Consider the following 23,053-nt stretch of genomic DNA (forward strand, 5'->3'; position numbering starts at 1 on the left):
TTACATGAAAAATTATTTTTATAACAAAAAAACAAATGAATATATATATATATATATATTATTGTATTTTTATTGAAAACATGAAATAAAAGAGGTGACGAATGAAAGTCGTAATACCATCTATAACTGAAGAAATATATATATTTATTCAAAAAAAAAATTATTTGGTACAGCGATTGCGAGTTAAGGTAAGGTTATTCTTATTGGTGGATTATTAATAATACCATCATATATTATTACCCTATTTCCATATTAGAAAAATAAACATTAAATGAAATAAAGGATTTTAATTATGAGGGTTGTACAAAAATCAACGTACCTAATGTGATGGGAATCAGACGGCCATTAATCACTTTTAGCATGGAATCCAACACGGTCAAAGCAATGCTACGACAGATTAGCATGATCCGTACGATGTGAAATTTCGAGTTTACCCCGGAGCCGCTCATCTTAACATCCCCACCAAGCCGAAACCAAAAACCTAGGCCCTTGGGCATTTTTGGACACTGGAGGTCAAATTACGAGAACGCCCTTCCGGTTAATTCTCGGCGAGAATTGAATTAGTGGTGACCGGCTCAACCCGTAGCCGGTGAGTCTGCCCTCGTTATTTCCTATAAATACCCCTCAAAGCCTCCTCTGATTTTTGCATTCCTCTCCCTCAGTTACTTTCTCTCTCTACGCCGCTCTCTCACCGCCTATAGATACAACTATACATACAAAGAAAAACAACACTGATTTCTGTTGCACATAAATATTACTATTAGTATTATTAATTTTGTGTTATTACTTTATTATATATATAAATATACATATAGTTTTTGGTTTAAATAATTGTTTCTCTCTCTAGATTCGGTGTCCTCTTGAGGTAAAATCTTCTCTCTCTGACTCCTTTTTCTCCATCCTCTCTCTCTCTTCTTCTATGTTAGCTTGAATTTAGTTTGGATGAGGAAGAGGATTGTTAATTTGATTGGGTGGAGAAGGATTTATTAATTTGATTAGAAATTAGATCGTGAGTAATGCGTTTGACTATAGGGATTGGTTAATCTTGTAGTGGAATTACTTTCGATCTGAACTTTGAATTGTTGTCGATTCTGATGCCAATTAGTGGTAATGGGTAATTGTAATGTTTGGTAGATTAGTTTTCCTATTGTACTTGTTTGTATTCCTAATCTTGGTGCTCTAAGAGAATGCGCACTTCTTGGTTCTTATCTGTGTTTGTTATGAGGAGTGAATTTGATGTCGAGCTGAAGTTCAAGAATTTGATGTGGTTGGTATTTGTAGGATTTGGTTGGGTAGTATGAGAGGCCTGAAGGTTTGCCCTAGTTGTGTTCTTTTGGCTCTATAAGGTTTATTACGGATGGAGTCGCATAATTTGGGATCTATTGGTTTTGAATGCTACTTTCTGGGTCCCAGGTTATTATGTGGTGTTGGTATATGTGAGTATCAATTGGGAAGCGTTCTTCATCTTATACCTTACTTCTAAATCTCTGTTATTAGTTCTTTGCTTATATATCCTTACTACCTGTTATATTCGTTCTGCTATGGATTCAAGGCCCATTTTGGGATAGAATCTTCGTCAAATCTGATGATTCAGTACTAGGATTTTACCCTTTGTCAGTTCCTAGGAGAGCAGGATGTAGTGTCTATAGTTTCTGATTCTGTGTGTGTGGATTATGATTTAGTTTCTTGTTTGTTTCTTCTTTGATCCATTCTTGTCGTATTCATACATAGTACATGCATGTATATTCAGTACTCTGTATTCAATAAGTTCCATTAATACTCTCTCTGCCATGACATTAAGATATGGACATGAAACAGAGTATGTAGTCTACAGTATAAAAAGGAAACTACTTAAATTCACCTTCCAATGCGAGTGCCTGCTCTACTACTTCCATAGTTGGTTGATATTCTTCTCTTGCTTTTCCATTAATGCTGCCTTGAGGCTTGAGATTTTCTTTTCCCCCCTTTTTCTAGTAAAACATTATTTTGGGGCTATTTTGTTAAGTAAATTGATACAGTACTATACTGTAACTTTAATGTAGTATGTTGGAAGAACTCATAGTTTACCGTTGTTTGTGATTATAATAATTCAAACCTTTTTGTACATCCAAATATTATTTGGCTTCCCTTTTTATACTTATAGTGTGCATTTGGTTCTTACACTTTTTTGTTTCAAACTTTGACACAGAAGGTGCTTTTATTGTTTATTTGGCCGCTCCCAAAGTCCCGAATATTAGTGCTGATTGCCACTTTGGTTGGCATGTTATGTTCTTTTCCTACTGAAAATTATCCAAATAAAATTACTGGTAGACATTTTTGGACACATCCGTTTGCTTGTATGCAACTACTTGCGAAATGGGCTCAAAAGGACGGCTGTTATTTGATCTTAATGAACCCCCTGCTGAGAATGAAGATGATAATGATGCTGGTGTTTGTTTCCAGCCTCAGAGGGCGATTCCTTCTTCAAGTACCGCAACAGCCAGCTTGTTTGTTGCATCTGCTGGTCCCCAAGGGATAGTAAATAACCATGCTTTCTCCCATGCTTCTGCTGTATCTGGTTTCCAGCCTTTTGTGAGGTCCAAAGTTATCCAGGGATCTGATAGTTCTGCTGAAAAAAGGAGTTCCACTGACATGCTTCCCGCTATTGCTTCATCACCCCAACTTAGTAATGGCCAGGATATAAAGATTGCAACAAACCTGCAACCAGGAGGTCCTATGGATACGCAAGCTATTGAGAAGGAAGAAGGAGAATGGTCTGATGCGGAGGGCTCCATTGATGCTTACAGAAGAAGTGTTATCCATGAAGACTCAAGTGGTATAAATGATAAACAGGTGCTGGAGAAAGGTACGGTTGAGATGATGGGAACTAATGTCCCTGCTGGAGGTGTGGAGAATATATCTCTTAATCCTGGTGATGTTAAGAATGAAAACGATGTCCCTGTTTTTGGGCTGAGTCCAGAAACAAATGATAAGAAAGGTGATACATCTACCAATGGGCAGGAAGATGCTGCTCCTTTGCAGAAACAGAGAGAAGTTAGAGGAATTGAAGCAAATCATGCATTAAAGTGTGCAAATAATCTTGGGAAGCGTCCTAAGCTTGACCAGCAGAAGGAAGCAATGTTGGGAAAGAAGCGCAGCAGGCAGACCATGTTAATCAATATAGAAGATGTTAAACAAGCTGGTGCATTGAAGACTTCAACTCCTAGAAGGCAGATTCCTCCACCTACTATAACCCGAACAGTGAAAGAGTCTCGACCAACTCTGCCATCAGCTGAGAGAGGGGATAAGCAAACACAGCCTCTAGTCAGGGATGCAAAACAGGCTGATGTGTCGACCAATGAAGGCAATAATTCTGTGGAGCCGAATGAGTGTAAATCTGAAAGTAATGGCGACAGTAGCTCTGGGCATTTTGGACCTCCAAGGAGGTTGAATAGCTCGACAGATGTTTCTTCAGAAGGACAAGCAGCACCTGCTCCCAGACAGAGTTCATGGAAGCCGCCCCCTGATACAAGGCAACATAAGAATTCACAGTTTCCTGGTAGGAAACAAGCTATAAGTCAGAGTTTGAGTGATCCGAAATTAACTTCAAAGAAACTACCATCCAAAAAGCCAACTTTCACAAGCAACCAGTATCAAGATACATCGGTGGAACGCCTACTGAGGGAAGTGACAAATGAGAAGTTTTGGCATCATCCAGGTATCTAAGTATTTTTAAAACCTGTAAATACGCGATTACTTTCTGTTTGTTTGCGTGGTTACCTTACCTTTGATCTCTTTCTTGTTTTGCCATGATTTTTTCTATTCCTAAAGATAAGTTTGCTACTTACTGGAGATGGAAATTGTTCTTTAGTGTTGCCGATATCTCTGTGTCTGCAATTGTACCTTCCAAGGCTTTTGGCTATTTTATTTTTTTTGCGAGTATATTTCGCTTGCATAGTATGCATCGCAATGGATTACTTTTTCTCTTTGTACTAGAGAGCACCCAATTCAGTGGCCAATGATCACTGTATTTGACCCAAACAGCAGAAGCACCCTACATCTCCATGTTGTACATACCAACCCCAGAAGTGTGGTATTCTATTGATTAATATTTGGTCAGCTTGTCTTCTCGCAAATTCTGTCCATCATTTTGTAGTAATTATCTTTTATGTACGGAACTTCCGATATCACCCTCTTGGTGACATCATATTTATAGCTGTGCCAGTGTATGCACTGAAGTGCTGAGCTGTGGCTAGTATTTAGCAGCTTTTCTGATATCTTGACCTTGAGAATTTCCCTTTACTGTTTTCTTACTGTATATTTGTTGCAGGAGCTTTGAGTCTATAATTGTTTCTTCTTATAAAGGAAAATGATCAGTCCTAGATTTTTGTCTGATTTGTTAACTTATTGAACTATTTCTGCAAAACAGAGGTAGAGGAGCTCCAACGTGTTCCTGGTCGATTTGATTCAGTAGAAGAGTATGTTAGGGTATTTGAGCCTTTGCTTTTTGAAGAATGCCGGGCACAACTTTATAGTACGTGGGAGGAGTCATCTGAAACAGTTTCAAATCATGTTAGGGTAGGCATAAAAAGCATTGAACGACGTGAAAGGGGTATGATCCTATTACTTAAGCTTTCTCTTGTATTAGATCTCAACACTGTTTTCTCAATCAGTGTTTCAATAGAATGGAGAAGTTCCGCCAACCAATTCTCCAATATATTGTTCTTGATACTACTGTATATGCTATTTGAGTTACTGCTATTTGGTTTAGTATCCTGATTCCTGATAGCTACTTAGGGGACACGCTGAAAATGGTGATACTCGGTTATTATTGTCATGGTCTTTTCGATCCTGAGCATTTACTTATGCAAAATAAAGCAACCTGTTTACACTTTGTTGAGTTCCAGTAGAGGGTTATGTTTGCTGAATATCGGTTTCGTAGCCCATTCTTGTTGTGCGGTCATGCCTATAGTGGTTTGAGCCACTTCTAGCTATAACATCTTATTTTTACTATGTGAAACTGTTTCATGTGTTTTGTTTGGCAACAAAGACAACTGTTGTTTATACACATGAAAAGTGTATCCTGTCCAGTTTTTCGTATCTCCTTCTAGCAGTAGATAATGTTAGCCGCACGAGATTCTTTCACATCTAGCTACTTAAATTCTGTTTTGGTCTTCTCTGCTTTGGCTTCCTAGGATGGTTTGATGTGATACTAATTCCACCACATGAATACAAGTGGACATTTAAGGAAGGAGATGTTGCAGTTCTTTCATCCCCCAGGCCGGGAGCAGGTATACGTCTACTGTTGGATGCTTTTGGTTCTTTTTTCTCCCCTTCTTGTCTCGGCTTCAAAATAAACATTAGGTCTAAGTGTGATTTGTCAACTGGGATGCTATATGCTTACACACTTTGAACGATGCACTGCAGTCAATATTAGGAGGAATAGTTCCTCAATTTTGGAGGATGAGGAGAAGCCAGAAGTTAGTGGGCGTGTTGCTGGGACAGTGAGGAGACATATACCTATTGACACCCGAGAGCATACTGGGGCAATTCTTCACTTTTATGTTGGGGATTTATATGATTCCAGCAGGTGACTGATACTGTCTTTTTGTGCTTTGACTGATATGTTCACTTTAGAAATAATCTATTTATGGCCTAGATTTGGTTTTGCTATTGCTGGAACCATTACCTATCTAGGCCTATAAAGTTTCTGGCGCATATTATTAATTTTTCTTGTGTTGTACTTCAGCAAGATTAGTGATGATCATATATTGCGGAAGCTCCACCCAGGTGGTGTCTGGTACCTGACTGTGCTTGGTTCTCTGGCAACCACACAGCGGGAATATGTTGCTCTGCATGCATTTCGACGTCTTAATTTGCAGGTTCTTTGCAACTTTGTTTTCATAGTTAATGGCATTAATCAGTGTTAATGCTTTTATGCTTGACAGTCCCTGATGCCCTCTTGCAGATGCAAAATGCGATTCTTCAGCCTAGTCCTGACCAATTCCCCAAATATGAAGAACAACCACCTGCAATGCCTGATTGCTTTACTCCAAACTTTGTTGAATACCTGCACAGAACTTTTAATGAACCCCAGCTGGCTGCAATTCAATGGGCTGCAATGCATACAGCTGCTGGTACATCAAATGGCATGATTAAGAAACAAGAACCATGGCCTTTTACTTTAGTTCAGGGGCCTCCTGGAACAGGTAAAACACATACAGTATGGGGGATGCTTAACGTGATCCATCTTGTCCAGTATCAGCACTACTATACTGCATTGCTAAAGAAACTGGCACCTGAAAGCTACAAGCAGGTTAACGAGAACAACTCAGATAATGTGGCAGTTGGATCCATTGATGAAGTTCTCCAGAGCATGGATCAGAATCTTTTTCGAACTCTTCCAAAACTTTGCCCAAAACCTAGGATGCTCGTCTGTGCACCCTCAAATGCTGCAACTGACGAACTGCTTGCACGTGTCCTCGACCGGGGATTTATTGATGGTGAGATGAAAGTTTATCGGCCAGATGTCGCTCGAGTTGGTGTAGATTCTCAGACTCGGGCTGCTCAAGCCGTTTCTGTGGAACGAAGAACTGAACAACTTCTAATGAAGAGTCGTGATGAAGTTCACGGATGGATGCACAATTTGAGGATTCGTGAAACTCAGTTATCTCAGCAAATTGCTTGCCTTCAAAGAGAACTTAATGTTGCTGCTGCCACTGGTCGTGCACAAGGATCTGTTGGTGTTGATCCAGATGTTCTTATGGCCAGAGACCAAAACCGAGACGCTTTACTTCAAAATCTTGCGGCAGTAGTTGAGAACAGAGACAAAATATTAGTTGAGATGTCCCGCCTGCTCATTTTGGAAGGCAGGTTCCGTGCTGGTAGCAACTTTAATTTGGAGGAAGCTCGTGCTAATCTGGAAGCAAGTTTTGCCAATGAGGCTGAAATTGTCTTCACTACAGTCTCAAGTAGTGGGCGCAAGTTGTTCTCTCGTCTGACTCACGGCTTTGATATGGTCGTGATTGATGAAGCAGCCCAGGCTAGCGAAGTAGCAGTGTTGCCTCCACTTTCACTTGGTGCAGCTCGCTGTGTTCTTGTTGGAGATCCTCAGCAGCTCCCTGCTACTGTCATCAGTAAGGCAGCTGGAACCCTGTTGTACAGTAGAAGCCTTTTTGAGAGGTTCCAGCAAGCAGGCTGCCCAACGATGCTGTTATCCGTGCAGTATAGGATGCATCCCCAGATTAGAGATTTTCCTTCAAGGTACTTCTACCAAGGACGTCTTACAGACAGTGAGAGTGTTGCTAATCTTCCAGATGAGGTGTATTACAAAGATCCCCTATTGAGGCCTTATATCTTTTTTGATATCACTCATGGTCGAGAATCTCATCGCGGAGGTTCTGTTTCATATCAGAACACGCAAGAAGCACAATTTTGTGTTCGTTTATATGAGCACCTTCAGAAAACTCTGAAGTCACTAGGGGTTGGGAAAGTGTCTGTTGGCATAATTACTCCATACAAGCTGCAATTGAAATGCCTCCAACGTGAATTCAAGGATGTTTTGAATTCAGATGAAGGAAAAGACATCTATATTAATACAGTGGATGCTTTTCAAGGCCAAGAACGTGACGTCATTATCATGTCTTGTGTGCGTGCATCGGGTCATGGAGTTGGGTTTGTTGCAGACATTCGTCGGATGAATGTTGCTCTTACACGAGCAAGGAGAGCTCTCTGGGTGAGGTTCTTCTTCCTCATGTCTTTTACTTTTGTGTTGTTCCCGTGCTGTACCTTTGTCTGTTCTTTGAGCTAAATTGTTTGCTGTTTTGTCTTTAATTACTTACAGGTAATGGGAAATGCCAATGCACTGGTGCAATCTGAAGATTGGGCTGCATTGATTGCTGATGCCAGAACTCGAAACTGTTACTTAGACATGGATTCTCTGCCTAAAGACTTCTTTCCTGAGTCCTCTACTTATGGTACATTGTCTTCCAAGATCTCGAGTACAAGGGGCTTACGATCGGGACCACGATATAGGTCACATGATTCACATGTGGAGTCCAGGTCTGGCACACCATCAGAAGAGGATGAAAAGTCAAATATATCTTCAATTCCTAGGAATGGGAGTTATCGGATCTTAAGGCAAGGAGCTGAAAATTCATTGGATGATTTTGATCAATCTAGTGACCGATCTCGAGATGCCTGGCAACATGGCATTCAAAAGAAGCAAAATGTTGCTGGTGTTCTGGGAAAGCGAGACCTGTAACAGCTGGTAATTAATATCTAAATCATCCCTTTTGCTTTATGGGGCTCAGCTTATTGCAGTGGGACATGCGTTTAGGCTTGAGCTATTTCAAGCACCATGCCGTGCGTGATGATTTAATTGTTGAAAATGATGAGGGGCTTTCTAGTGTACTTGAAAGCTGCAAGTACAGTAGGAAAAAAGTTGTTTGAGCGAAGTGGTCAGCTGCTCAAAGAAATTTGGGTGAAGCAAGCGCCACTTGTGCACCAACTCTTGCATTTTGAGGAAAGATGGAATCTGAGCTTGAAGAAACTCGAGTAAATTGGCCCAACTTGCACACCTGCCGTTGCATTTTGAGAAGATGGACCCTAAGCTCACATTTCACTTGGACACCTGAAGATTTGCCTCGTCTCGGGTTGGTTGTTTCGAATCCATGCCTCCATTGGGTATACGTAATATCTCCTTGTACTAATGAGCTAAATTGATAGTCAACTGTACGAGGATCTTCATAGGTTCACTGAATTATCTGGGTAAGTAGGACTCATGGTATATTAAGGCTTACTACAACATGCTTTATTGATGTGGATTGCAGCCTGGAGAGTTTGATACCAACTGCTTTAGCCTATTTCCCGTGCCCTATGGCATAAAGAGTGTGTTTCTATGATGATGGACTCGGGATCTATTGTGGCAGTATAACAGTGGTAACGAGCGTGGCCATTCAAACTGCTGAAAGGTGTGGCACTCTGGTCTGTAAAAGTAAATCAGTCTGTTGAATCATACACTCAGATGCAAAAGCTACAAATGTTTCTGAATGAAAGATGAATCAATTTCTGGGAGGCTGGTGGGAGTTTGATTCTTACTGCAAGTTTTGAATGCAACTGAAGATGTGAACTTAGCGGAGTTGGTGCAGACTGGACGAGCTTCTGTATAGAATGTTAAAACGATAAAGCATTCTTTTAAAGATGATTACGTTTCAGTTGTAAATTTGATTCCTTCATTACTTTAGTAATGTTAGCAAAATTTGTACATTTCAAAAGCTAGTCTTTATGAGAAATGACTGAATTTGTCTGGAGCTCTCCCTGTGGCTTGATATTAGATTTCAGCCTTTTTCTTAAGTCACAACACTACACTGCCCAATACCTTGATCTTTATTCTTGCCTTTTGCTTCCGGCTATTGCATTAACGGCCAATGGGTGTGCAGGTGTTCCAGCATCCATTTTACTTCAACTTGATGGGAATGTGGAGAAAGAATGCAAAAAGAAATGCCGCATATTGGAAGTAAGGTAAACAACAGGGATAATTAAACAATATGGAGCGGTTTGGATCATCTATTGAAATTGGTAGTGCCTTTTGTCGTATACTTGTTTATATGCATGCAATACGTGCTTAAAAATTGTGTTATGTTTATAATTAATGAAATATTTTATGTATGAAGTACAATGACTGCAGAACCAATTTGCTGTAGAAGAATCAGATTGTAACTTAGAGGAAATTTCTTCAGTAACCTGGTTTGAAGTTGTGTAGTTCAATCATTCTTCCGGAGATGGTGTGTTAGACCGTGTTGTATCATCAGAAAGTAAGAATGTTGAAGCATGTAAATTACTATTGAACTGGTTTTCCTTGTGCCGGTGAAAATACAAGTAATTACCGAAATTAAGAGCTTAAATAGATACTTCTAGTAGACTTGCTCTATTTGTGAAGATTTGAGGTCAAATTCAAGGTGTCGGCCGAGTTTATAGGTTTTTCGGTAAGATGTTGCAAAATGTTATGGTATTAAAATAAGATTGTTGATTTTTTTAATTCGAGCTAGGAAAGAGCTCCACAAGCTAGAGGAAGAAGAAGAAACTTTTCTTTGAATTTGTTTTCTTCTTTCATTCCCAACAACTTTGTAAATAACTTCACCATTACATTCAATCTGTTGGATTAGGGGACATGTGTTTCATCCCTTTTCTTGGAAACAACTAGAAACAAAATAAGGGCTGGGCTAAATAAACTTAGATGTGGGTTAGGATACTTTGTGCTTGTAGTCTCTATATCATAAAAGCTTGTGGGTTTATTTTTTGAGCCTATGAATATTATCAGCTTCAAACTCTGTTAAGTCTGATCCTACCACAAAATGTTGAAATATATTTATAATTACATTTTAGGAAAAGTAAGCTTTTAAACTTTTATGTTTTTAGAACTTATACGGTATTAGATTGTATTTTAAAACATTTAGGCCATGATTGATATGTAGGAACTGGGTTGGAAAGAAGTTGGCACTCCCTAGACAATTTCTACGTATGTGATTGTTATAAGGAAAGGAATTGATGATTTTGTAGAAATTTCTATTCTCTTAGAAAAAAGATAGTGATTCCATCCCCATACATCATGATATTACCTATTCCTAACATGGAAATTTGAAATTTTTTTTTCTTGACAAAATATTAACATCTTTATTAATATTAGTATAAGCATACATTTGGGTGAATATTACATTTGGTCCGTTAAGTTTTCATTTAAAATAATTTTAGTCCCTCAAGTTTATTACTTGAGCTTAACATTTTTAATTTTTAATTTTGTTTTAGTTTGGTCCTTTTGGCCATTTTCGACGAAGATATGATGGAAATTTGACTTTCTGGAGGTTAAAATTGTCAATTTAACTTTCAATAACTTTAGTTATTTAAGTTTGTAAATTATCAAATTAGTACTGTTTTAGAAAGGAAATTATATTTTTTATATGATGAATATGATGTAATTATTTAGTATGAAAAAGAAAATTTTGAACTAATAACATATTGCTTAATGTAAAATTAAATACTCTCTCTCTCTCTCTCTCTCTCCTCTCTTTTACATTTTCAAAAGTGACAACAAAAATTAAAATTATGAATAGATTCGTAAAGATTATCTAATCTGAAAATATAATTGAAAAATCTAAGTCTGTTTTTTTAATTTTGAGAGTTAAAAAGATAAGCCAATAAATTTAAAATTTAATAATATTTCTTAAATATTAATAGCTACGATTTTGAAGAAACAAGTTGGTGAAATATAATTTTGACTAGATTATTTGATAGATTTCATATATATTATATAATTTATTTTAAGAGGTTTTTATAGATTTTTTTCTATAAAATGGAACTATATATATAATGGAGCTATATATATTTATATTAATAAAACCTCTAAAAATAAATTATACATATATGAAGTCCACCGAATAAACTAGTATACAAAGTATAATCTACCGACGTTTTATTAAAAAATCCAAATATTTAATAAATATTATTAAAGTTTAACTTTTTTAAAATTATCTAACTCTTAAAATAAACAATTACAAACTTTTTTTTATTAAAACTTATTTATAATTATAAATTTTTTTAACTACTGTTAAAAAAAAGATAGTGTTTATTGCAAGTTAAGTAATATATTATTATCATATTCATAAGAGTTCAAAATTTTATTATTTTCATAAGATAAATACAACATATTGGCATAAAAAAAATATTGAATAGTCATTTTTTGTTTAAGAAAAGAATTAATTTGATAATTTTACAAATTTAAAGGACTTAAGTGATAAAAATAAATTTATTGACCATTTACCTTCCAAAGAGTCAAAATTCGGCTACATTTTTACCCAAGAATGAAAAGAGGGATCGAGACAAAAATTAAATTTTAAGGATACTAAAGTAAAGAAATGAAGTTTAGGGACTAAAATAATTCTAAATGAAAATTTAAGGAACCAAATGTAGCATTTACCCTATAAAATATCATATATTAGCATATATACAATATATTGTTGTATTCTACATTTTCGATATGTATGCTAAAGTATATAAATAATAAGAATTTTTTAAAATAATTTAAATATATGAAAACTTTCAGTAATATATATTATAAATTTATAATTAATTTACAATTTCAAAATAATATTTTTTATGTAATGAGCCGTTGCTTAGTTGTTTTTTTCTTAATGTTTTTAAGTTTCATTATTTACAGAACATATAAATCAGTAATTTGAAAAGTTTTGATTCAATTCCGTTTTTCATTTTTTTGACATACCAAACATAGGAATAATATACTAAAAATCATTCCACTGCTACTTTTATTCAAACATATGTCGACGTCTAATTTTCAGATAAGAAAGTATACAATTTCTTATCTTTAAGATTTAACAACTCCAATTTGTTTATATTAATTACGGAATATTCATAACTAACATCTTATAAATTTTATTATATTAGCTAATTATTTTAAAACAAAATCTAACATTTCATAAACTTTGAATTTTTTTTTAAAGATGTATAATTAAGTATAAAATATTTCATATAATTAAATTTTGCCAGACACCTCAATTCTATTTAGCCTGCCGAGCATCCCCCCCTCCCGGTTTTATTGCGATCACGGGACGTTGAATGAGCTGCAAGGAAATGGAGAGGTAAACATATCATTAACTTGGCTTATCGTGCACTCCTGGTTTACCATATTTGGAGGGAACGAAATTTGAGATACTTTGAGCATACGGAGCGACCACCGAATATAATAGCTACTATTATTGTGGAAGATATTAGACAGAGGATTATCAGTGTTAATTTATCCCGTTCTGTTAGTTCATGTGCGTTATATAGATTATGGCGTATCCTTGGCCTGTCGAGGGAGAAACCACCAGTTGAGCACTGCTATTATTGTACGATCTTATTTTATTAATGAAACTTACATTTACCCAAAAAAAAAATGATCATCCTCTGGTTATTTCCATTCATGACTTTGCTTATGGAGTAATTATCTTATTTAAGAGGCAATTAATTGATTGCATTAAAAAAACAAAAAAAACAAAAAAAACCTCAAATTTTTCATGCGTTGTTTGGTTTCTTGGTATGATAATGGTTTCCGAGATTTTCATATATTTTATATTTGTTAGATATTTTTGGAGCTTATAAAATATTCTATTTTATTTTAAATATTTAGGTAAAATAAAATTATTAAGTACATATGATATTAGTACTATCAATATTATAATTCATTGGTCATATTCCACTAAATTTATCATAATTTTTTAAAAATAAGCTGGAATTATGTCCTTTATACTTTTAAAGAAATTTATAAGCTCTAAGTAACATTTTGTCTTCGTATCCATAAGTTCATTTTCTAAAAATTTCACAAAACAATTTTCGACATTTATTAAATATTTTAAAGATCTTATAAACTCAAACACCGTTGAACAACTCTAAGAAATGCTTCTTGATAGAGGTTTGACAGTGATGTCGAACGTCACTATAAAAATAAAATTATTCATTATATTTTATTGATTGTCGTTAAAAGATTATAGTGAATTAATATTATCCACCATCATTAAAATTTGACTATAATTAATGAATATTTTTGATGATTTTAACCATAATCAAAATATTTACTTTTATTTTTAAATATGGCTAATGTTTTGCCTAGCTTGGAAAAGTAGTGCAGCCATAATTATTTAGTATTTACCATTTCTTTCCACATTTAATCTTTAGTCATTATCAAATGTAATATATCATATCTAGTGGGTCTAATATAAATAATGAATCTTTTATCGCACTTTCAATTTCATATATTGCTATCATAGTAACGAGTTATTGATATTTTTTTTTATAAATTAAAATATAGGGTAATTTACAACGACCTTCTCTTAAATTTAACATAATTACGAATACCCCTCATTATTTGAAAAATTACAAGCACCTCCCAGGTTTTGATGAAATTATGTAATCCTTAAATGAATGTATGAAATTGTGAACTATGTTCTCACTGTATTTTTTTTTAAAAAAAATTGGTAAAAAAATCAATAGAGGTGGATGAAAAAATTTAAAAAATTATAAAAAGAATTATTCACTTAGTCAATAAAAAAATCAAAAAATAAAATAAAGTAAAATTATAATATTTAATCCACAAGGGCATTTTGGTCAGTTCACCAGAAAAAATAGATGGAGAACTAACGAAGACTAACGAAATGGGTTAATTGTCAGAATATCGTTAAAATCAGGGAGGTATAAGTAATTTTTAAATAATAAGGGGTATTCATAATTTTGCTAAATTTTAGAAAGAAATTGTTGTAATTTATTCTAAAATATAGCTATATATAATACGCACACAAACATGATATGAGTACATGACACGATTTATGTTCTTACTGATTTAACCAAATGAAGAAAAAGTGTATCACAAACGCAACCTAATAGAGTTGGAATAATTCTGGGTGGAAAGCAACAAAAAAGTGAAAACTCACGTGTCATGCACGTTTCATGTACTCAGGTTTTCCTCCACATAAACAGAACCCTAGAATGAAATTATGGGTTACCTTATCATGTGTAGTGTTTCCACGTTGGGATTGAATATATTTTTAGTCTTATAATTTAAGAAAAAATATATTTTTGATCTATTTTTTTAGAGGTGATGGTAATTTTAGTTCAAATTAATTTAAAATAACGAATCGGGATAGTAATTTTAAAAAATAGCAATTCAAGAACAAAATGCCTAATTTTGCCGGAATCGCGCACATGATGAGCATGAAACTACATTAATTTGGGGATTTCTTCAAAATCTGACGAATTAGTATACGTGGAAGTATTTTGTTTAGCCAATGCTTACCCCTTGCCACGTAAGTTCCGGTTGAAAAAATACTCCCACATAAGCTAATTTGCCGAATTTTTGAAAAAATCCTAAATTTATGTGTTTATTTGCGTATCATGTGGGCGATTCTGACAAAATTAGGGCATTTTGTCCTTAAATTGCTATTTTTTAAAGAATTACTGGTTTGAGTCGCTATTTTGAATTGGACCTAAACTAAAATTGCCACCGTCCCTAAAAAACTGGACCAAAATTATATTTTTTTCTATAATTTAATTTGTTTAAAATTTCTGTCTTTTAATATTTTATGGTAGGATTTTGATCTTGTATCTTTTTAGTTTTTGCAATTTCAGCTTTTTTTTTGTTTTTTTTCTTGGTTGGACTTCACTCCACCTTAGATAAGGGTGAACTCCGATGGGGGAAAAAGAAAAGAAAAAAAGACTGGAATTATTAAAATTAAAAAATTACAAGATTAAAAGACTACTTGCAAAAGCTAAAGGACAAAAATACTGGCAAAAATGAGTTAATAGGAACGGTGGCCAACAATTTTAAAAGGTTCCATGAAATGCATATATATATATTTTCGGAGAGAAGGGTGAACTCCAATGAAAGTAAAAAAATATAGGACCAAAATACTATCTTAAAAAATAAAAGAACAAAAATGCCAAATGATCTAACTTACAAGACCGAAATGTATTTTAGCCTTCCGGGTTGAGTGTAAAAATCATATAATTGTACTAGTCGTCATAGTACACTCGATGTATGTGCAAAATTATAAAATAAATTTACTTAATATTTACTAGTCGTTATTGCACGTTGTTCCTACGGGTATGTAAAAAAGAATTGTGATGTGAGGTCGAGAGAAAAAAAATATGATAAGAAAAAAGAAAGATAGGGTGAGATGATTGAGAAAAAATATATTGTAATTGTAAGTTTATTAAAAATATAAAAGTTTGTAAGAAAACAAATATGAAGAAGTTTGTAGAGAGAGAAACATGGAGTAGTCAGTGAGAGATATAAAATACAAAATTGTGAGATTATTAAAAAAATTAAATTACTATTCTAACCAAATTTGTCTTCAGGGGGAAATGAATTTTAGAATAAATTTGAGTATTTAAAAATTAGTACGATAAAAAGTTTTTTTGTATTATACTATAGATGTAATTGTAGAATATTAATAAAGTATAATAGATATAATTTTTTATTACAATAACTTATTGAGGTAGACATTTATTACTTTTCCTTGATTTATCCTTAATTATTTTTGTGAGCTAACTTTTGTCAAGTAAGTCTATATATACATATAATTTAGTAGGCTTTTTTTCAAATAAAAAAATAAAAACAAAAAGCAATTTTGTATGATCTTACAAATTTAATTTAGTAAATATGACTGAAATTAATTTTATGGAAAAGTTTAGGCAGTTTATAAACTTTTCAAAATATCTTATAAGATGTTGAAAGATCGTAAAATTAAAAAATAAGATGTCATTGGGTTCTAAAAACATATTATAAGATGTTTTAAATAAAAATCTCATCAAACTCTAAAAATATATTATAAGATGTTTTAGATAAATATAAGTCAAAGATATAATATAGGGTTAAATACAGTTACCATCCCTGAAGTATTCACTGAACATCAGTTACCCTCGAAATATTAAAACTTTCAAAAACTCCCCTAACTTTTAATTTTTAAGTTTGAAAAGTCCATTTTACCCTTACAAAAATTATTTTTTGAAAAAAAAATTAAAGAGATTTTTAAAATATCAAAACCATCCTATGTCGAAATTTATTTTAAAAAGTTTTAATACTTTAGTGGAATAATTGATGTAGAGTGGATACTTCAAGGGTAGTAACTGTATTGAACCCTGTAATAAATTATTATCCCATTTGGATAGGTCAAAAGGACCGCAACCTAATTCCCCCAAGTCCATGACTACTTTATTGACTTGAGTTTCATCATTGAATTGGGAATTGGAAATTAAAAAATATTTTGTTATTCGAATTATGATTGTTCTTGTACTTTATTATTCTTTTTTTTTGTTCGTTTTAATTTGTCATGCAAACTATGGGAGTTTTGCAAGTTACGACCCTTTCTGATGGAATTTTCAAGCAGAAAATGCTCACATGCAGCGCACTGGCGTAATTTTTTAACCATATCATCTCAAATCTGATTCATTTTTTTAGGAATACACAATGTTCTTATAACAAAAACAAAAAAAAGGACTTTTTAGAAATAAAGGAGTTCTTGCACATGAGCGCTGCATGTGACCATTTTTCGGTGAAAAATTCTACGAAAAAGTGATATGAGGTGGTAATTTGTAAAACTCTTGTAGCTGATGTGATAATTGAAAAAAGAAACAAACAATTTAGAAGACAAAGTAAAAAAACGTGCATAGTTCATGGGGCAAAAACGGATGGGAATTAGTACTCACCAATATCCATCCTTTGCTTTTCCTTATAAAATCCTGCCAAACTTGTTTGTTCTGAGTACTCCAGCTCAAAGCATGAAGCAACTCGTAGCTTTTGGCTTCTGGTCATGGCTTTTCTGTGTAGCAATCACCAAGAGCTTTGGGCAAAACCCTCCATATAAAGCAGTGAATTTGGGGGGATGGCTTGTGGTTGAAGGCTGGATGAAACCATCTCTCTTTGATGCCATTCCCAACAAAGATCTTCTGGTATTAGATTTGTCTTTTTTTTTTTTTTTCCTTGTCTTTTTTTATAATTTATAAGACGTCGGGACGAATTTATTAAGATAAATTGCACTTTATCCACTTAAAAAAATATTAATAGGCACAAAACCCTCCTACAGTGGAAAACAACTTTGACTCCTGAAATTTAAAAAAAAATAAATAAATACTACCTCCCATGTCGTTAGGGCACAACCTAATGGGTTGGGTTCAAATTTTTTTTACAAAATATCTTATTTTTAAATATAGGTGTAACCGTAAGTTGGGGGTGCTCAAAACTACTAATTCACAAAGACTACTGGAACACCATCCACATCAGAATAAATAGAGTTTTCCGAAAAAACCTGCTAGTAGAGGAAGACCTCCTAGGGATAAGACACATAGGGCTAAAGAGAGAGCCAAAAAGGATCTTTCGTGTATAATCCTGCATAATCTCGAATGTTATCAGTTCCGATACGTAGACCAAATAATACAATGCAAGCAAAAGTTCAGAGTTAAAAAAAAGAAAAAGGGCTTACTACCTCCCATGTTTTTAGGGGGTCACATTGCGATTTCTTTTCCTCACACTGCAAAAAAAAAAAAAAAAAAAGGATTATACCCTATATTATAAATGACTATGGTATAAAAATCATGATAAATTAACACTTTTTATTACTATCACATAAAACTATTGCCAAAGTTTAAATTTTTACCACGATTAGTCGGTATTTACTATGATAGCTGTGGCAAAAGGCCTCGCAAGCTTGTACAAACAACAATTAGTAGACGTTGTTAATTAATATTTCATGCTTTTTTACTTTTAACTTTCGTAACTAATTATAACAAAAAAGTTACATTTTTTCTAGTGTTATGGGTTTTTTTTGCCTATTCTTATTCTTATTATTGTTGTTGTTGTTATTTTCAGAGAAAATTCTATTGCATTATAAGTGTCTTAGCATATCTTTTAAAATGCTCCAAAGGATAAGATGTCTTAATTATTATCATTGGATCATATAATTAAGCTAAATAATAACAACTCTTTGATGTATGATTAACATCTTAAAGGCATCATTACAAGTCCTCAAGGATATAAGCAAAATAATCCCAACTTATTTTTAAGAGTTTGTAAAATAATCAGCTCCACAATTGTCTTAATATATGAAATGACAAAAATACCCTTAACATTCTCTGGCTATTCTACCCTCGCACATATAAGTACATTGAACAAACCACGATCACCTACAGAAAAGGTTAACAGAAACTTATAGAAATTAAAATTCGTCAATACCTAATCCAGGATGGAACTCAAGTCCAGCTCAAGTCTACGAGCCTCAACATGTATCTATCTGCAGAAAATGGTGGTGGATCGGATTTGGTGGCCAATCGTCCCACTGCCAGCGGCTGGGAAACTTTTAGGGTACGTGCATCGATCTTACTAGCTTATAATACTATCAATTACTTAAATAGGACTCTTCGACAATCTTTCCGATAGTTATTATTTTTGCAGCGAAAATAAATTGTAAAGAAAGTTGTAAGTTAAATAATTCTAAAACTTAAAAGTGTTTGGGAAAAAGAAAAAATAAGCTCCTACTTTACTATGCTTTTTTTTTTTTTTTTCTAATTCAGAGGGTGTTTTTTACTATGCTTTTTTAAAACATCTTATAAGTTCCTATATTTTATAAGGGTTTTTAAGAGCTTAGATGATGTTAGGGTTTTGACATACTAAGATCTTCAATTGGTAAAAAGATTAAAATGGACATAATACCATTAGAATCAAATAAGTTGTTATTTCTTGACATATTTTGTTTTTTAAAGAATTTTAAATCACTTTTATAAATAGTACACATTAGTTTAGTTTTAAATAAAAATTTAATAGATAATCTTTTTACAATAACAAAAAAAATAACGAATTATTATATAAAATTTTTGAATAAAAATAATATATATGTAAGTTCATGCTAGTCGAATATTAATATAGACATATAATTGATGTTTTCGTTATTAATGCAATTATTATTTCTAGTCGTATAATTTATAATATTTTTTATGAATAGGGATATATTCGTCTCATAACATATTAATTTTATATAGCTTATAAGATCTTATAAAAGAAGTTTGAAAAGTTAACTGTTTTTTAAAGAACTTATAAGATCCAAAACATCTTATTTTGAGATCTTATAAGCTCTTTAAGAAAAAATTTCAAACACATCCTCTTAAGTTCTTTAAAGATGTTTTGAGGAGCTTATAAGCTCAGCCAAACATCCTCTTAATTAGTTTAAAACCAAAAAATTTAAAAGAGAAAAAATTAAAAAAAATAAAAAGTCTTTTCAACTTATTTTCATTAACTTTTAATCCTATTAATTGAGTGCAGTTATGGAGAATAAATGAGAGCACATTCAACTTTAGGGTTTACAACAAAGACTTCATTGGAGTGGGCAGTTCCGACCAAGGCAAAAGGGCATTTGCCCGTACAACTGAAGCAGGGGAAGATGAGACATTTGTCATTGTGAGGAACAATGAGAACCCCCTCAGAGTGCGTATTCGTTGCTCTAATGGCCTCTATTTACAGGTAATTATTAATTAACATATATATATAAATATATATATATATTAATTATCGTGGCCCATCATTCTTGCATGTATATATTAATTGTTGTGATTTTTTTGTTTTTGTATGTATATAATAAATATTTTTTTATATTTTAAGATATATTATAAATAAAAATAAAATATATAAAGCAATAAAATAATTCAAAAATATAAAATAAAAAATAAAAGAAACCAACTTAAGGTACTATTGATACATCGAAAAAATTGGTGTAGTGATGTTAAAATTGGGGAAATGAAAAGATTAATTACAATTCATTTTTAAAATGATCTAATTAGAGATATAATTGATATATTTAAAAATTAGTGCAGTGGTTCATTTACCGTCGTCTGAGTGTAGATGACTTTTTTTTTATTATATATATATTAGCTATTATGGTACTTTCGCTCATTTGTGCATGTAATAAATATTTTTTTATATTTTAAAATATGTTCTAAATAAGAGAGTCAAATATATAAGCAATACATTACATTTTTTTCTAAAAAAAAGAACCTAATTTATCAGATAATGCAAAACATAAAAAGTTGAATAAGTTAGTTATAACAAAAAAATGATTAGTTATTTTATCAGTTGAAGATCATTATTGACTCTACAAAAATTGGTGCAACAGTGTCAATAACCTCCATTTGTAGGTGTGAAGGGCCTTTTTTTTTTTTTTTATTAGTATAAATATATATTACACTTTTGGTCTCTATACTTTGGGCCGTTAGATTGAATTTGACCCAAAGTATAGAGACAAAAAATGTAATATATATTTATATTAATATAAAAAAATGAAGGGGAATTTATTTAAAAAATGCAGGAAAAAAGAAAAATTAGAAAAGTAATGTGTTTTAGAAAAATTTAGAAAAATAAGTGGCACCGCGGTGCCACAATTTTTTATTTAAAAAAAAAAAATTCTCTATGTCACCGCGGTGATAAATTTTTTTTCTTAAAAAAAAATATTTTATTTTACGACGAATTGCTGCCAACCCTCGTTAAAATTTCGGCACCATCATGGCGAGTTGTCAACGATCAAATATACCATTCGATTCCCCTTGATGAGACGAATATTTCCCCACAAATAGAGGATATTGAAAGTTGTTAAGATTGAATGAATCGAATGGATCAAAATTGTAATAATTTTTAAAGATTAGGGACCAAAAATTATAGTTAAAAGTTGAAGCTGTAAAAATTGGGAGAGAGCTAAGTTTTGACATAAACCAACTCATCATAAATAATTTAAAGGCAAAAAATATAAATCAACAATACTCTTAATTTTCGCTAATTTTCAACAAGAAATTAATAAAAATTTATTTGAAGAAGTTGCAAAAACCCCTCTAATTGGTGTTTTAATTTTGAAATATGTTCATGTCAATGTCTACGTGGAGTGGAAGAACTGATGGTAAATTTGATCCAATAGGTGTGTGCTATTTGATTTCTGATCATTAACTAATTAATTTTCATAAATATTCTGTCCCTCCACTATAACAAATATAACTATTCAATTATTAGGGTCAAACTATAAAATTATGCTGAAAAAATTAACAATCATGACGAATATTATTAATTTGATCATATTTAAAATCATGTCAAATATTAATTAATTGTAGAAAAACATTAAATTTTCACATTAATTCATATAAACGTAATTGATAGTATTAATTTACTCAAATTTTTAAGCCATACTTATTGATAATATAGAGAATAATCAACTTTTGTTTTATTTTTTCATATTTCGGATCATGAACCTTTGTTTTCAAGTAATACTAGTAATTAATGGCACACTCTCTGTGTCAGCATAATTGTTCAACGTTATTTATAGTTTGGAAAAAATATTTTTTTAGTCCGTTAAGTATGTCCAATTTTAGTTTTAGTCCTATAAGTATGCCCATTTTTTATTAACCCCAGTAACTTGCAAAATTGATTAGTTTTAGTCTTCCGGTCGATTGGATTTATAATTTGTGCCGGAAAAGTGACATGGCATGACACCTAGATGCGTTTCTATTGATTTATGATCCTACGTGGCTAAAATTATGATGTGGAAGACAAGTTGGCCATCTTTTGTGCAAGTTCGGAGAGAAGAAAAGTCACATTTCTTTCCTCCAAAAGATAGTGTTTTTGTTTATACTTTGATATATATATATATATATATATATATTATTTTTGTTTTAATTTTATAAAATTTACACTTTATATATTTGATCATTTTTTAGTTACTTTTTTCTGCTAAAAAAATTACATGCAGTGCAAATGTGATAATCGAAGGTCATGTAATAATGTCTTTCTGGCATGTATATGCAATGCATATAACAATCAACCACGCAACTTGTCATATTATTAGTATACAATTTCATAATAACAATTAATCATAAGTATAATTATAACATTTACTACGTGTTGATAATTAGAGTTATCGAATGATGTGTTTATCATTTTTGTACTATGAGAAAGGCAGTGAGTGGGGATTCAGTGAGGGGAGATTATGGTGGAAGCGCAGATGATTGGAGCGATCAGAATCCGTCAGTGTTCCAAATGAGCATAGTGGGAACCTTACAGGGCGAGTATCAGTTGACAAATGGTTATGGCCCTGATAAAGCTCCATCAGCCGTCAAGGTAATTTAATTATCCATACTATTATTAAAAAAATAAATTAATTGACTGCACCATTTTTTTTAAAAATAAATATCTATAATAGTAATTTTAATATTTTTAAAATTATTTATAATTATAATTTTTTTCTCTCGTTCCACTATTTCATTTTTCTCTTTCATCTTCTCCATATTCTTTGCCCTCACAGACTTCCATAATTTTAATATATCCTATTACAATTTATTTTTTATTGTAAGTTTTCATATTTTTAATAAATCTATAATTATAATTTATTTTTTCTTACTTACTTTACCCATATTTTTTTTTCTCACATACTTTTTTATTTTTCCTCTCCCACCACATTTTGTGTCTTTTATTTTTTTTTTTCTTTTTCTCACCTTATAATTT

The 23,053-nt window shown here is 32.5% G+C and overlaps 2 protein-coding genes across 5 annotated transcripts in view; both read left to right on the forward strand.

Moving 5' to 3' along the window:
* On the forward strand, positions 657–9,290 carry LOC105165940 (probable helicase DDB_G0274399). Of its 3 annotated transcripts, none has more exons than XM_011085092.2 (8): positions 657–865; positions 2,189–3,697; positions 4,409–4,591; positions 5,175–5,270; positions 5,407–5,569; positions 5,729–5,861; positions 5,948–7,714; positions 7,823–9,290. In XM_011085092.2, exons 2-8 carry the CDS (start codon positions 2,356–2,358, stop codon positions 8,240–8,242), a joined length of 4,104 nt encoding a protein of 1,367 aa, XP_011083394.1. In that variant the 5' UTR covers positions 657–865; positions 2,189–2,355; the 3' UTR covers positions 8,243–9,290. The 3 variants fall into 3 exon arrangements, with proteins under 3 accessions (XP_011083394.1, XP_020551124.1, XP_011083395.1); XM_020695465.1 differs by having other exon boundaries at positions 2,192–3,697; XM_011085093.2 differs by lacking the exon at positions 657–865 and adding an exon at positions 929–1,436.
* Positions 17,183–23,053, forward strand: part of LOC105165997 (glucan 1,3-beta-glucosidase A-like) — a 14,836-nt gene continuing 8,965 nt past the window's right edge. For both annotated transcript variants that reach the window (XM_011085167.2, XM_020695323.1), the window contains exons 1-4: positions 17,183–17,475; positions 18,764–18,883; positions 19,838–20,035; positions 22,508–22,669. In XM_011085167.2, coding sequence (XP_011083469.1) covers positions 17,200–17,475; positions 18,764–18,883; positions 19,838–20,035; positions 22,508–22,669 — 756 coding nt within the window. In that variant the 5' untranslated portion in view covers positions 17,183–17,199. The remainder of the gene's footprint in view (positions 17,476–18,763; positions 18,884–19,837; positions 20,036–22,507; positions 22,670–23,053) is intronic.

Source organism: Sesamum indicum, linkage group LG7 (assembly GCF_000512975.1).
Source record: "Sesamum indicum cultivar Zhongzhi No. 13 linkage group LG7, S_indicum_v1.0, whole genome shotgun sequence".
NCBI lineage: Eukaryota > Viridiplantae > Streptophyta > Magnoliopsida > Lamiales > Pedaliaceae > Sesamum > Sesamum indicum.